This window comes from Leuciscus leuciscus, assembly GCF_965113295.1.
Source record: "Leuciscus leuciscus genome assembly, chromosome: 11".
Lineage (NCBI taxonomy): Eukaryota > Metazoa > Chordata > Actinopteri > Cypriniformes > Leuciscidae > Leuciscus > Leuciscus leuciscus.
In genome coordinates, this window is record NC_138735.1 from 23,595,594 (window position 1) to 23,611,962 (window position 16,369).

At 33.9% G+C, this 16,369-nt stretch overlaps 3 protein-coding genes across 7 annotated transcripts in view; all 3 read right to left on the reverse strand.

Annotated features, from left to right (window-relative positions):
* LOC309508814 (uncharacterized protein) overlaps positions 1 to 5,589 on the reverse strand; it is a gene marked incomplete at its 3' end in the record, with an annotated part of 54,367 nt that extends 48,778 nt beyond the window's left edge. Inside the window, exon 1 of the mRNA XM_082183284.1 lies at positions 273 to 5,589. Within this exon, the coding sequence (XP_082039410.1) occupies positions 273 to 297 (25 nt within the window). The 5' untranslated portion in view covers positions 298 to 5,589. The remainder of the gene's footprint in view (positions 1 to 272) is intronic.
* Positions 1 to 16,369, reverse strand: part of LOC309509694 (uncharacterized protein) — a 58,069-nt gene that overhangs the window by 41,002 nt on the left and 698 nt on the right. Inside the window, exons 2-5 of one of the 5 annotated variants that reach the window (XM_082184504.1) lie at positions 14,944 to 15,051; positions 14,729 to 14,864; positions 14,553 to 14,627; positions 5,598 to 5,642 (exon numbers count right to left, since the gene is read on the reverse strand). In XM_082184504.1, the coding sequence (XP_082040630.1) occupies positions 5,618 to 5,642; positions 14,553 to 14,627; positions 14,729 to 14,864; positions 14,944 to 15,016 (309 nt within the window). In that variant the 5' untranslated portion in view covers positions 15,017 to 15,051 and the 3' untranslated portion in view covers positions 5,598 to 5,617. Of the gene's footprint in view, positions 1 to 5,597; positions 5,643 to 5,780; positions 5,860 to 13,456; positions 14,419 to 14,548; positions 14,628 to 14,728; positions 14,865 to 14,943; positions 15,052 to 16,369 lie in introns of those variants that run through there. The other 4 variants (XM_082184505.1, XM_082184503.1, XM_082184506.1 and 1 more) reach the window with 4 other exon arrangements.
* On the reverse strand, positions 10,244 to 12,119 carry LOC309509700 (C-C motif chemokine 8-like). Its single transcript, XM_082184514.1, has 4 exons — positions 11,918 to 12,119; positions 11,198 to 11,324; positions 11,047 to 11,114; positions 10,244 to 10,950 (listed from the first exon to the last, which is right to left on the reverse strand). The coding sequence occupies exons 1-4, from the start codon at positions 11,985 to 11,987 to the stop codon at positions 10,928 to 10,930; spliced, it is 288 nt and encodes a 95-aa protein (XP_082040640.1). The 5' UTR covers positions 11,988 to 12,119; the 3' UTR covers positions 10,244 to 10,927.

Below are 16,369 nucleotides of genomic sequence, written 5' to 3' on the forward strand. Positions count from 1 at the left end.
TCAGTAAAGTTTCAGATAAACGTTACCCCGCTGTGCGTGTCCTTCTTACTAGTACTTAGAATACTACAGTGGTCAATTACAAATTGTTACAATTGTTACTCAAATTGAAAGGTTTATTTCACATGCAAGGAATCAAATACATGTGATCACTTAGCTGGGAAAATTGGCGGATCAAATGGGTTAACGTTCCCTCGCACAAGTTTCTGCACATTAATTTAGTCCATCATCATACCATAACAAACCATAAACAAATGAAAAACTAGAGCACTCACCTCCTCTTTCACCCATGTGAGCCATCAACGTCCTCCTCCAACCTGCAATAGAAACAATCCAAAATACAATACAAAAACAATAATACAAGACAACCCTCCTCTGAAATACTACCAAAAAAAGTCAAATAATAAATAAATAAAACAAAAATAATCAAATTAAACACAAAATTAAATAAAACTACAAACTCCTAGTTTAGGCCTAACTCCCAAATAATAACAATTAGATAAAAGCGTCCTCAGAAATAATATGAATATGAAAAAAAGGAAAATATTTATCCTCCGATCTGCTCCTTCTAGAATATTATAGGTTTTCTCTCAGGAATTCTCCGAATAGCTTCAAAATCGCAAGATCTGCACAGAAAATACTCGGCAAAAGTCAATCTGAATTTGCCTCGTCTCAATCAACAGACAGCGATGTTTGAGTGTAGATTTTAGATTTTTGAAGTCAGAATTAATATCATATCACGCGTCGCTAATAGCAACTAAAATTCGAATCATAATCGCACGCACATCTGAAGTCGGCATCAATTAATTTACTACGCAACCAATCGCAGCGTTCGGGAGGAATCACATGACCTCCAGTCAGCTGATCATCAAATCCTGCGTCCTGTAGCTCGGGTCATAGCGATGGTATTATTTATAATCATTTAATCGTGATATTACTTGCAAAACAACCCGATGTACATGCGAAAATGTCATCATTCAAAACAAATAAAACTATCCGGACATAAATACAAAAGATGGAGTATTTGCATGCTGATGATGACTATATAGTGACGTTTAAAGCCCGACACGCTTCTGAAAGGATTGTTGTGTGTGAGAGAACGTCGTGTGTGTGTGTGTGTGCCTGCCTCCAGGTATGTTAGGTCAGCATATCTTCAGAAGGCCACCTTCAAAGTTCTACCACTGGACCATTAAGATATACGTTAGTTAAGTAGGCGGATCTATTTATGTATTCGGACAAATTCTCGAGCTGACTTTATGTACAGGATTCGTTGCACAGTTGATTTTTTCCGTCTGAAATAAATAGCAAAAAGTCATAGCTGAGACTATGTGCATGAATCATGATTATGCTGTATTATTCTACTTGATAAAAACGTATTGCAGCGAGATTATGCGTGCAATAGAACTAGAACAGCTACGTCCGTGTGACTGTTATTCATGCGCAATTGAGCATCCACATCAAAGAGCAGGGCCTCGCATTTCAAGTTCACACAGGGCCTCGCACCCCACCTGCGACGGCGCTGATTTCAAATACATAAATATTGACAATTTGTAGGCTAGCCTTTATGTATTTACTTATTGCATGCCAGTGGCGGGTGAAGATGTTTTAGGGTGGGGGTGCTGCTTTTGTATAAGAAACAATATCAAGTCTATAAAACTCGTCAAAACTCTGCGAATCACAACATGCGAATCGGTGGGTTTTGACATTGTTGATGCTTTCAATCGAGTTGCGTGTCCTCCTGGATGAACTTTCACTGATGATCCTTCAGTGACAAGCACTAAAACACTGTAACGAGATGAATAATTGTGATTTCATGACCAAATGTTTTGATGGAAATCACTTGACTTGGCAATCACACAATCATAATCTGGATCAATGTGATCATTTGCATTTAATCATTTAACACATGCTTTTATCCAAAGCAACTTACAAGTGATGAACATCACAATGTTATCATAAAGTGACAACTGATTTTGATTTATGAAGCTTGAATATGTTTATGGGCCAGAATCTAAACCAGAGCCCTGTGTGGAAAAACTCGAAATTGAGAGATATAAACTCGCAATTCTGACTTTTTTTTCTCGCATTTGCGAGTTTAGGCTAGCCTATATCTCGCTTCTCGCAATTCTGACATTTTTTCTCAGAAGTGATACACTGTAAAATCGAATTAGTTGGACTTACTTAAAAAAAAAGCATGCAAACCTATTGCCTTAAAAAAAAACAAGTAAAGTGAAATAGGAATAGTATGTGGTACTGACAAATGCTTAGTTAGTATAGTTCACTTACACAAGAGTTCTAGTAACTAAACAAGAACTGTAGAGAGTACTTGATAATTTACTTTAAATAAAATATAATTGTTACCATTGTTGTGTTTTGCATGCTGAATGTTGAAGTCTGTGTGACTCAAGTATGATCAATTGCAAGATTGTCACAAATATAGAGGGATTATATCAACACAATTAAAAGTTTCACAAGATGTGTAGGACATAAGTGTTAGCAACAAAATTACAAAAGATCATTAATTGACATGAAATATGTTATACATCATTCATTCATACATATACATACATACATACATACATACATACATACATAACTTCTCTTCATTTGAAACCAAATAACTGATTTCTTGTTGCAATCACTGAATCAATGGGAAGATAATTAAATAGTATAAATAAAGTTCCAAGTGTCCAACCAAAGGGATCACTAATTGCCATAATGATGACTAAAAACATTTTAGGAAAATCAACATCAATTTATGAAGTCAGCTTATGTGATGTTCTCTCAAATAGTCACCTTCCTAAAATAATTGCCTACGTAATTTTTTGATAAAAATGCTTTTTTTTTTTTTTTTTTTTGCATAAGTCATCTTCTCATGATGCTGGCCACCTCTGGTAAAATCACCCACATCCTCAGTTGAACAGATCATGCAATTCTGTAGTATAATAATGGCCTATGTCAAGAGTTTGACTTAGGCTGTTTTATTTTGCCTAAGTCAAAAGACAATGAGACTTAGGCAATTTTACAAGCTTTACAAGATGGCAGTTGCATCAAGAAGAATGAAAATCTACTCGGCCTCTGAAGTTAGGTTCAGTTTTTTGTGTTTTCTGAGAAACCTGAAAAAATGACTTGGGCAATTATTTTAGGAAGGTGACGAAATGTATCAGTTGTATTCAAATTTCATCATTCAAGATGACTTTGGGAAATGAGTGAATGCAAACAGAGTCCATTAAGTGAAAAGTCCATTAAGATTTTCCCTGCCTCAAAAACCACACTCAAACTAATCAATTAATCTGAACTTGGGTTTTCTTAGTAAACAAAGCTTAGTATGTGAATAGTACAGATTACTAGATTTTTACAATTAAGTTAAGACATTAAGTAAAGTTAACTAAAAAGTGTTAGTTAGAATCACTGGTGGATTTTACAGTGTATAAAGTCGCAATTGCGAGTTATAAAGTCCAATTGCAAGTTATATCTCACAATTCTGACTTTATAACATGCAATTACGACTTTATGTCAGTTTCACGCAATTCTGACTTTATAACACACAATTGCGACTATATCACAAAATTCTGACTTTAAAACTTGCAATTGTGACTTAATATCTCGCAGTTCTATAAAAAAAAAAAAAATAGAGATGAAAAAACAGAATTGCGAGATAAAAAGTCACAATTACCTTTTTTATTTTTTATTCTGTGGAGGAAACAAGCTTCCATAGGCTCCGTAGAATAGTTATTGTGGTGAAAAGAAAACAATACATTTAAAACAGTGCCATCTAGTGGCCATTAGTTCAAACAGCTAAGGTACTGTGAAGGTAGGATTCCAATCCGTTTATTAAACTGGCCTGAACTGTCAATCTACAAGTTCTAAATGTAAACTGACATCCTGAGGTGACATTCAATTGTAACTGACATCATCCTCTACTGCAGTTTCCTGTGTTAACACCGTGACTGTGATGTTATGTTCATTGTACGGCTACAAACCACAAAGAGAGAGAGAGAGAGAGAGAGAGAGAGAGAGAGAGAGAGACAGAGAAAATGATCCTAAGACAGTTTTTAAGCGAGTATGTGAAATTATATTTGATAAGCAAACATAGACCTGCAAATACTCTAATTTGACATATTTTTGACTATGGAATGGTAAAATACTTGTCATAAATATGTATGTAAGAGCTCCTGAAAAAAATAAAACAAATTTCTTGTGTGTTTGCGCACACTTGGCGAATAAAGCTCATTCTGACTCTGATTTTGATTCAGTTATCTTTAAGCTGATCATCACATTCTCGTTCTTTTTGCTTTCCAGGGTGAAATAAAGTTTGGTCATTTTATGATGAGACGTGAGGAATGGACACTGACTGAAGTTATTTATACACCACTGAATAATATTTGTTAAATCATAATTTCAAAATTCTTTATACACTTAACATGTTTTGCACTCACACACATTAACAAGTTATGGAATTTGCATTGAATATGTTAAAACAAATTATCTTGTTGTGATTATGTGGCATCATAAAGCAACAATTTCTGACAAAACTTTAAACAACATTGGCTTGATGGATACATTTATTATCAATGTGTTTTCTATTTGTAATTTTTGATGAGATTTACAAACAGTTTAAAAAAGCAAATAGCAACACTTCTAAAGAAGTGCATACAAACAAAGAAGTAAAACTCTTGGATGCATTTGCTTGTGGGTGATGTCTAGGTAATGACTTTTGAACATCCTAAATGTTTTTAATGCCATATAGTTTAGTGACCGTCAACCACATCTTGTTTTTCATAGTTGTCAGTCACACTGGACATTTATAACCAGATATAGCACTTTACCACAGTGAACCACTAATGTGAAATGTGCTGTTGTATCTGAGCTACAGACCACAGCCGGTCCAGAAAGTGTGTGATCATTTCAGAGAACAACAGATGGAAATTCTCCCCACAAGACTGCAAATGAGTTTATATCTTCTTATTTTAATGCATGATGATTGGGCATTAGAGTGGATTGGTTCAGTAAATCAACATTTAATTAGTTAAAAAACAAACAGTGTTTGAATAAACCCTTTTAGAAACAATCAGTTTGTTAAAGGGGTCATGAACTGGATTATGTTATTATTTTATAATGTTTCTTGGGGTGCCCGTATAATGTTAGTATGATTTTTTACATCAAAAATGGTCTAAATTTCGAAATAGAAGGCATTTTTTCTAGTCTGGGCGGTTTTCAGTTTGGCCGATTGGAAATGGAGCGTTCTTTGATCGCATTCTGTATATAATTTAAACAGTTTAAAAAATATTATTTTCATCCTAAGAGAAACGATGTGAAGTTGATCTTTTAGTCACTGGCTTGATTTACTGATGCATAAACAGTATTGAATGATTTTGAGAGAAAGATAATGAATAATTACACATCAGAAACCACTGACTACAGATCAGGCATTAGAATAAACATGGTTACTTACATGTGGCGTAACCCTCTCGAAAATTAGATGATTCATCTCAAGGGGTTAATCCTAATAAATTAATTTCTAATAATGTGTTCTCATTATGAGTTTGCTTTTAGACATTCATGATTCATGATCTGTCAGTTGATTGGGAAGATCCTGATGCTGGTGGTGGCGTGGAAGTCAGGCTTTGTTTCTTTGAGCTCTGCTGTAAAACAAAAAAACAAACAAAAAAAAACAAAACAATGTGAATACAAGAATACTATGCTAAATACTGTATGCAACACTTTATAAGATTATGTTGTTACAAATTCAGGTATGTTTCACCACACTTGTTGGATTTAACTTACAAAAGCTTCTTAACTTCCTCCCTCACCCATGGTTGTTTCCAATCAAGACAGAACTTTCCTCGTTCAGTCTCAAAGCTGTTAAAGAGAATGAAAAAGTTTAAAACAGAAATCTAGCATCAGATGCTGTTGATCTCTAATCATGACATGTTTTATTTAGAGAAGAACTGGGATTCTTACACGACGGCCTTCAGACATGGAGGATTTGATTTTAGCAGCCTGAAACCGATGATAGGATCAGTCAACTTTGCACTGGAGAAAACTGTACAGCTGCATGTGATCGGCTTCTGAATGCATGTGATCAGCCTCTGATTATCACCTGCTGAGACTGAAGAACAAGGTACACCTCAATATTCTGCACCGTTCCATCAGATATAATAATATACAAACAGTTTCAAGCACTTTACCTGTTATAGTCCAGATCACAGATGCAAAAACCACAACAGCCAAACTCCTCATGAGGATCCTTTGTGTCTCCATTGTCTCAGTCGATCTTCAACTCTCACTGCTTGTGTCTGAGAGAATATATGCAAGACTCTCACTAGTTCACCTTAAATAGTCAATAAAGCGGAGCTTAACCCTTGTGCTTTGTTGAAAACTCTGTAACACCTTTTGTGTACAAAAATGACCGGCCTTTTAAAAATTGCTTGTAAATCGCTCGTTATGCTATATCACCAAATATTGGATTCAATGTTTTTGTCAACTAATTGATTGTAGGCCTCACTGATCTGATGATAAGATAAAGAGATCTGAGAAAGAAAGCCTGTAATACTCAAAATAGTTTGTTTGTGTACATGAATGTGTGTGTGTGTGTGTGTGTGTGTGTGTGTGGTAGTGAGAGTGTGCATATCCATGCATGCACAGGTCCGAGGCCTCCGAGATCTTTGCAAGCACACATGTAATTATGTGAACATGAACATGATGCTCCTGAACACTAAATGTTTGAAAACTTATATTGTCTGAAGTATTTTCGATCTCACCACTCATTTTCAATGGATGTTCATTTTTGACCAATATAAGCTCAGATTAATGAGGCTTATTATCAGTCAGTTTAAAAAATAATCAAAACACCTTAAAAAAAAAACCTAATTTAAAGAAGTTAAATTTGAAGAACAAGCTGACAAAAAGATTGAATCCAATTAATATTTGGTGATAATATAGCATAATGAGAGATTCAAAGGGTACTTTTTGTAGGCTGTTCATTTTTGAACAGGAGCACCACAAGTCTGACTTTGTTCCATTTGTACAAAATAAAAGCATTTCAAAACAAACTTCCTGGTAAAACACACTAGTGTGATACAGTGTATACAGAATAATTTTACATTTTATGCAATATTGCTAAAATTACACAAAAATAATGTTTTTTTTGGTAAAAAAAATTAGGTGCATAAGCTCAGATAAAGAGGTCTACAATCAATCGGATCTAAAATAAAATAAAAAATTAAGATAAAAAACCTGTCCTAATTGAAATAAAACAAGTTGACAAAAAGATTGAATCCAATATTTGAATAAACATTTCGAAGGGAGTGTAACGTTTTATTAACCTTTATATTAATCTTTATATTAATCTTTGCAAATCGCTTGCACGCTTCACAATGAATGCGGCTAAGGTTTACACTCAGGGTACATTACGGCATGTTTTCTATGTACGACGTTCTCAATATAATTGATAATCCCACGTTTATAATGAACAACGCGTTATGGTTATTGTGTTATTATTACAAACGGTGTACGCACAGAACAGAGGGGCGGGGTGAGCAAAGCTCATTATCATTTAAAGACACATGCACTTAAACGGCGTGCTGAAAACAGCTGTTTTTGACCAGGTAAAATGAGTGTTTTCTTACAATACTAATGAGAATTTTTAAATAAAGTATATTACAAACTTTTCATTTAGACCCTAAAGAATCATATTAGCTTGTACAAAAATGGCATTATATGGCAAAAGTTAGAATGAAGGATAAACTGAAATTCACAGCATTTAAACAACTTCTGTTTCAAACCTGTATTTTCAGTTTTAAGTGAACTAGGCTATTCCTTTAAGAACAAAATAAAGTACAGATCTAGTTTTAAAGAAAACATCTCACCACAATGTTATTTTTGTAATCTTGAATCTGAAACTCTAATACTCTGTAAATACTCTGAAGACTTTTGGAAGCAAGTAGCCTATCTATGATGGTTTTTGATACATTCTTAAAATCAAAATAGATGAGTCCATAAGACTTAATACTGGCTCCGGAATTGATAACACATTACAGGTAATAATTCTTCTTGAGACGTTTCATGTACATAGAGCTTAAGTAATGTCTATTACACCCTCCTTTAAGTTTTTCCTAAAGATCTTAAAATATGACTCATTGAATTCAATTACTAAAAATAATAAGTGTATCATCTTACTTACATCTCTTACTAAAAAAAATATGTAGGATATAAAAGATACAAAGGATGTACATATAAAAGATGTAAGATACATGAGTCCCCCAATTTAAGTTTTGGCTTCTGTTTGATGTTATTATTATTATTTTTTTATTAATTCGTTTATTCCAGGCAATGGCACAAAAAAAGTACAAGATAAACAAAATATGGTTAAATCATATAGTGCAAAAAAAACAAAGAAAAAACAAAAACAGAATATACAGTATTCAAATATGACGATCAAATTCTGCCTGAAAGGGAGTGGGAAGAAGACAACTTATTTAATCCCACCCCAGTTACCCATTTAGTGATTAATATTTGAGCTTCCTAGTTACTTTGCTCACAGATTATTTACAAATGTTATATCATGGTGGCGTTACCATAAGTAACAAGTAATTTTTATAACAACAATTGATACCAACAATGTAATAGGAATAACAATGCCAACAATGGTAATGGACAATATACCAACGATAGTAATAGACAATATAGGCTACCAACGATGGTAATGGACAATATACCAACGATAGTAATAGACAATATAGGCTACCAACGATGGTAATGGACAATATACCAACGATGGTAAGAAAACACTGAGCACATGTTAACACTAAGAGACAGAATACAACAGCAATTTAACTACAATGTAATAGAAACAAACAATGCCAACAATTGTAATGGACAATATACCAACGATGGTAATGGACAATATACCAACGATGGTAAGGAAACACTGAGCACATGTTCACACTATGAGACTGAATACAACAGCAATTTAAATTAAAGACCCTCATCTCTGTATTTTAACCAGACCCAATGTTTATATAACAGTTTAAATTGATTAATAGTTTGACATTGCTTTTGTTGCAAGTCCAGTTTGTTCCAGAGTTTCACTCCACATACAGACACACAATAATATTTACGAGTGGTTTGGGCTCTCGGTAATGAAAAATGTCCAAAACCTCTCAAGTTATGAGCATGCACTGGAGTTTTAAAAAAACGTTGTAAGTTAGGCGGTAATAATTTGTTAAATGCTTTATATAAGACTATTGATGTATAATATTTTACAAGATCATCAAATTTTAGCAACTTTGACTGCGTAAACAGATTATGAGTATGTTCTAGAAATCCAACCTTGTGAATGATCCTCACAGCTCTTTTCTGTAATATAATCAGAGGATTTATTGTGTTCTGGTAAGTATTTCCCCACACTTCAACACAAAAAGTAAGATATGGTAGTACCAGGGTGCAGTATAAAGTACGAAGTGCATTTTCATCAAGGTATAGCTTTGCTTTATTTATAATTGAGAGGCTTTTTGAGATTTTTGTTTTTATGTATCTGACATGGGGTTTCCATGACAATTTACTGTCAATTATTACTCCCAAAAATTTATTCTCACTCACAATTTCAATTTGGATACCATCAATACTTATTCTCTGTTCAGACATTTTGTTGCAATTTCCAAACATCATTACCTTAGTTTTATTTATATTCAAGGATAATTTATTTGTGTCCATCCACTTTTTTATTATCTTTAGTTCCCTGTTTACCGTATTTACGAGCTCATTATAATCGTCACTACTGTAAAATATATTCGTGTCGTCTGCAAATAGAATGAATTTCAGTACTTTGGATGTATTAAACATATCATTTATATACACATTGAACAGTTTTGGCCCCAGTACTGACCCCTGGGGGACACCATAAACAATACCAAGAGTATCTGATAAATACTGACCCATTTTTACAAACTGTGACCTCCCTGTTAAATAACTTTTTAACCAATCCCCAGCCAATCCCCTAATTCCATATCTTTCCATCTTTTTTAATAAAATTGAGTGATTAATAGTGTCAAAGGCTTTTTTTAGATCAATAAAGATACCAACTGCATACTTCTTTTGCTCCAGTGCATTAGTGACTTCTTCCCATTCAATTACAGTCAATGGAGACTGGCTCTTTTTTAACCTCAAAAAGGACTCGGAAGCAAAAGTATCATTATAAGTGAGAAGAAGAGAGAAAGTAATTCTGATTCGTAATAACACGAGGTGGTGGGTGAAGTATTTATATGTGAACCTGGACCACAAAACCAGTCACACGGGTACATTTTTTGAATTGGACAATATTTGTCTGAGATACAACTATTTGAACATCGAATGAGGGTGCAAAAAATCGAAACATTGAGAAAATCGCCTTTAAAGTTGACCATTTATGTTTGCGATTGTGCTGCATTCACTCACAAAAATAAATGTTTTATATATTTACAGTAGGAAATGTACAAAATATCTTCATGGAACATAAAAGAAAAATCCATAATTTTGACCCATACAATGTGTTGTTGGCTATTGCCATAAATATACCCGTGCGACTTGTGACTGGTTTTGTGATCCAGGGTCACATATTTCTTTAATGATTCAGCTTAAATATGATTAAATACAGTCCAAACTGTTACAGAGAAAAGGCTGGATGTAAGTAAGCAGTGTCATTTTTCCACCAAAAGTGCATTTAAAATTTAAAGGAGATCAAACAAAGCAATTCAGTGAAACTTGAGTTTCACTGAAGAGCAAAAAAGGTCCCATTAGACCCCTTTAGCTTATGTGAAAGTTAAAAGAATTCTTTTAACTTTCACATAAGCTAAAGGGGTCTAATGGGACCTTTTTTGCTCAAATAAACATATTCTCTTTGAATAAATTGATATATATAGATTTGCGGCATCTTTAGGCCTCCATTGGCTCAGTCCTCAATCTCCTTCAGACCTGGAGGAAAGATGATCACGTTATAATTTTAATTTTTTTTAAATGTATCAATACATAAGCATCATATTAAGATTTCATATTAATATAGGCTTGTACTTTTCAGTCTGAATTGAATCCAGCGTGCTGTTGGATCAGAGCAGTACTTGTCTTTCTCTGTGTAGAATCTGCAGGACAGATATACAGTACCACTGAAATGAACACAATATCAGGCATATAAAACTGTGAAATGTGTGTAGAGAGAGCTTACACTATAGCATCCACACACGGACTCAGAGCATTCTGATGCCTGTATCCAATCAGTTTAACTTCAGGAGGGATTCTTCCCTTCGACACTTCCTTACAGCAAGTCACTCCAACTCTAGTGGGCCGACGATCTGAAAGAGAGACAGAGATTGAAATCTCCAAAGCACTTGTACTGTGCGTACTGTATACAGTATGTGTGAAAACAAGACGATCTTGATCTTGATAAGGGCTCCATCAAAGAAAACCAAACTGTGCTATAGCTAAACACAATCTATAGTAATGGATTCACCATCATTAAAGAGATAGTCCACCCAAAAATGAAAATTCTGTCAGAATTTACTCACCCTAATGTTCCAAACATGTGTGCATTTTTTTTTCTGCTGAACAAAATAATATTTTGAAAAATGTCCCATTGACTTCTATTGTATTTTTAAACAGAAACTGTTTAGCTTCTAACTCTCTTTAAAATATCTTCTTTTGTCTTCCACAGAAGAAAGAAAGTCAACAACATGAGGATGAGTAAATGATGACAGAATTTTCATCTTTGGGTGGACTATGCCTTTGGATTATGAAAGCAGGTTGGTGTGAATTAAATGGATCATAAATGCAAAATCTGAGTGTAAATATAAAAAAAGTTCATTAAAATCAGCAGATCCATAATAATCAGTACCAAAGGCTCTTATAAAAATACAAATACAATGATACAAAAAATCCCCAAACTTACAGTTGACTTGCTGCTCAGTAACACACACAAGAACCATCATCATCAGAGCTAATTTCCAGCAGAGATGCATGATGTTTGCTCAAAATATTCACAAAACCAGATGAGGAAGACGTAGATTCTGTTTTGAAGGTGCTATCTAGACTCATATCCTTTTATATGATATTGTTCAAGACAGGATATTGACTTCCTTTGCATCTCTAACCAGTAAGAGTAGCCTGCAGACCCCATGTGACAAACCAGTCGAATTCATGATCACAGCATTATGATGTCTCTTCCAAAGGTTTCTCATAATCAGCAGAAACAGTATCATTGACTGTGTGCTGCATGTTTAGTTACTTACAGTTGCCCAGTGCACCAGTGAAGCATCCAATAACAACTTATTCATACAAATGAACATTTAAGTATGGATGACATTTACATAAGTAGCACAAGGAAGGACATACATAGCCATCAACCAACTGCTAATGTAAGAATAAAGATGCTAAAGAGAAAAGGTGTCATCGTTTCTGACAGAGACCTCTTGCACACATTCAGAAACATCAACCACAAGCAAAACCAGTTGTTGCTGATCATAGTTTATTTGTAGTTTCAGATTGCACTCGTTCATTTGCATAATCAACTGACAAAAATATCTAGGTTTGTTTTCATACAAATCAGTCTTAATTTCACTCAGACTTGCGTCACCCTTCTTAACACTGTCCATTACCATTGAGCGAAATATATTTCAATGTGAAATATAATATATAAGCTAATATTGTATTTAAACACATTTGTTCTAAAGCAGTTTCCCTATAATTCAGTTTCTGAATAAAATGTATAAATTAAGAACTGTTACTGTCAAACTACATCATGTATTTGACAACATATATTGTAAATATTCAATTTAAATACACCTAATTTACTAACCGTCACTTTAAATATTTTCGAACTAAATCTCTTAACCCTCTGATATTCTTCATTTCGGGTGACACTAGTGATCTTTGGGGTCTCCAGAGACCCCAGGCAACAACATTTAATTTTATAACAGAATAATAGTGGTTTTTTTTAACAAATGTCATTTTACTCTGTTTATTAATGTTTTTACTCCACATTTGTGCAGTTTTTGGAGGATTTATGATATATTTTAAATAAAAATAAAATATATATATAGGCTACATTTTTTTTTTATACAAAAACAGCTTTTTATGTAAAATTCACTATATTAAATACCCAAATTTCCAAATTTCATTAATGGAGATAACATGGATAATTTTACATGGTTTAGTGTAAACATTTTGCCCATATTTTGGAAAATGTAGTTTTAAAAGTAATTTTTTTAAATAATTTTAGCCACTAGATGGCTATAGAGCTCCACTAAATGCTATTTGACTAACTGAAAGATAACTTTTTTTTTTCCAGTTGGATTCATATCTAAATATTATGAAATCACAATTCTAACAATAAAAAATACCTTTTTGTCAAAGTTTAGCATTTTTTGTATACTGAAATTAATTTTTTCCAATAATATTACGATTAGAATCAAACCTGAAAAAGATAAAATTTGAGTTTTTAGAGTTTATCATTTATTTCAATCTTCTTTTTTTCATATAATTGTACAAATGTAATCTACACTTCAGTTACTAACTGTAACAGAACAGATATGCATAGTTATATTATATATTGAGTACAAATACATGACATGATCATCAAAATGCAATGAACTGAACAGCATAACAAATGAGCAAATAAAGCAGTAACTTTTGTCTCTTTCTCTCTTCCTCTCTCTCTCTGTGTGTGTGTGCGTGTGTGTGTGTGTGTGTGCGTGTGTGTGTGTGTGTGTGTGTGTGTGTGTGTGTGTGTATGTGTGTGAGAGTGTTCACATTGTCGATGTGTCAGTGTCACCAAATTTATTTTTGTGGTGGTTCCGCATTTTGGACTATTTTATGTGACAAATTATAAGAGAGCAGTTTTTATAGTCTCACAAATGTATTCCTCTGTGTGTGTGTGTGTGTGTGTGTGTGCGCGCGTGTGCGAGCATGATAATTGTTTTTAGCACTGTTAGAAGTGTGCCGCTTCATTTCTGTCTATGTGTCCTGTGTTGTGTCTGATTTTGATGATGAATTTTGTCAATTTTCTAGACCACGAGTGTGACAATTTTTTTCACACTAACATAAAAACTGATATCATTACAATACTTTCTGTTTTTTTGTAGATCTAGAAAGGGTTGAGAGCCGTACAAAGTTTCATGCCATTTGGACAAAGAGAACATTTTAAAAAAATTCAGCAAAAGTCATTTGCGGGTTAAAAAGACCCAGAATAACACCAAATATTTTAATATAATAATATATCATATTTTAAAACTCATAACTACTTCAAGATGTGTTCTCATTATGAGTTTGCTTTTAGACATTCATGATTCATGATCTGTCAGTTGATTGGGAAGATCCTCCCACAGGAGTGAGTTTACTGATAGATGATGCTGGTGGTGGCGTGGAAGTCAGGCTTTGTTTCTTTGAGCTCTTCTGTAAAACAAACAAACAAAAAAAACCAACAACAATGTGAATACAAGAATACTATACTAAATATGCAACACTTTATAAGATTATGTTGTTACAAATTCAGGTATGTTTCACCACACTTGTTGGGTTTAACTTACAAAAGCTTCTTAACTTCCTCCTTCACCCATTGTTGTCTCCAATCAAGACAGAACTCTCCTCGTTCAGTCTTAAAGCTGTTAAAGAGAATGAAAAAGTTAAAACAGAAATCTAGCATCAGATTCTGTTGATTTCTAATCATGACATGTTTTCTTTAGAGAAGAACTGGGATTCTTACACGACGGCCTTCAGACATGGAGGATTTGATTTTAGCAGCCTGAAACCGATGATAGGATCAGTAAACTGTTCTCGAGTTAGTCTGGAGACGACTTTACAGCTGCAGTTGATCACCTTCTCAATAGCATCTGCTGAGACTGAAGAACAAGGTAAACCTCAATATTCTGCACCGTTCCATCAGATATAATAATATACAAACAGATTTAAGCACTTTACCTGTTATAGTCCAGATCACAGATGCAAAAACCACAACAGCCAAACTCCTCATGAGGATCCTTTGTGTCTCCATTGTCTCAGTCGATCTTCAACTTTCACTGCTTGTGTCTGAGAGAATATATGCAAGACTCTCACTAGTTTGACTTAAGTAGTCAATAAAGCGGAGCTTAACCCTTGTGCTTTGTTGAAAACTCTGAAACACCTTTTGTGTTCTCGGTCAAAAATTACCGGCCTTTTAAAAATTGCTTGTAAATCGTTTGTTATGCTATATTATCACCAAATATTGTATTCAATCTTTTTACCAACTTGTCTGTCAATTGGCACAGGTTTTGTATTTCTTTTTGGAACTGATTGATCATAGGCCTCATCGATCTGAGCTCAGCCTGATTTGTGGATACATTTGTCAATATTCAACAAAATATGGGGAATATCACACTAGTGTGCTTTAATATTTAACTAGGAAGTTTGTTTGGAAATGCTTTTATTTTGTACAAAATTTTGTGCAGCTGACACTCGGACCCTGAAGTTAGGCACGTCGTGACCTTCCAGATCGCAGATTTGGGTTGCTGGGTGCCAGCATGTCCCGAACAACAACTCAGTCAATCTCCAATAATGCCAGTGGTTCCTTAACCTGTAACCAAGAAGACTAACACACACACCGACACGGTTCCAAGGTTGGATTTGGCCAGGCTCTAACTATAAACAGGAGTCTCGTCTCAAAACATCAAGATAACAAGTTCTTTCTCTCAAGGATAGGGAACTTTAGTCTAAATGGAAAGTAAGGCTTTAACTGAGAAATGGTCCCTTAAACTATAGACTTCAATGACCCCTATTTGTTTTAACACGTTGAAGACCTTTCTCAAACACAAAACAAGTCCCTATTTCATTTCTGGAAGCCGGGCTAAATAAGCAAGCACTGTTACTGCATTCAGATATCAAATACTGACATTAAAGAATACATGAAAAGAACATTTCAGTGAACACACTGGTAACTTCTATAACAAAGTAAAATCTCCAGAAAAGTCATTCAAATCATTAGATATTTAGAAGGAAAAATATTGATTAATACCTTGAATGTTCAAAATATCTTCTTTTGTGTTCAGCAGAAGAAATAAATTCATACATGTTTGAAACAACTTGAGGGAGAGAAAATGATGACAGAATTTTCAGTTTTAGGTGAACTAGGCTATTCCTTTAAGAACAAAATAAAGTACAGATCTAGTTTTAAAGAAAACATCTCACCACAATGTAATTTTTGTAATCTTGAATCTGAAACTCTCAGACATTTATTTTGTAATTGTAAATACTCTGAAGACTTTTGGAAGCAAGTAGCCTATCTATGATGGTTTTTGATACATTCTTAAAATCAAAATAGATGAGTCCATAAGACTTAATACTGGCTCCGGAATTGATAACACATTAAAGG

Excerpts from the sequence above, each read along its gene's own strand:
- LOC309509700 (XM_082184514.1), bottom strand. The coding sequence starts at position 11,987 with ATGCATCTCTGCTGGAAATTAGCTCTGATGATGATGGTTCTTGTGTGT. Across the intron at positions 11,115-11,197 it reads CCGTGTGTGGATGCTATAGT|ATTCTACACAGAGAAAGACA; the intron begins GTAAGCTCTCTC and ends TCTGTCCTGCAG. Across the intron at positions 10,951-11,046 it reads GATTCAATTCAGACTGAAAA|GTCTGAAGGAGATTGAGGAC; the intron begins GTACAAGCCTAT and ends TCTTTCCTCCAG.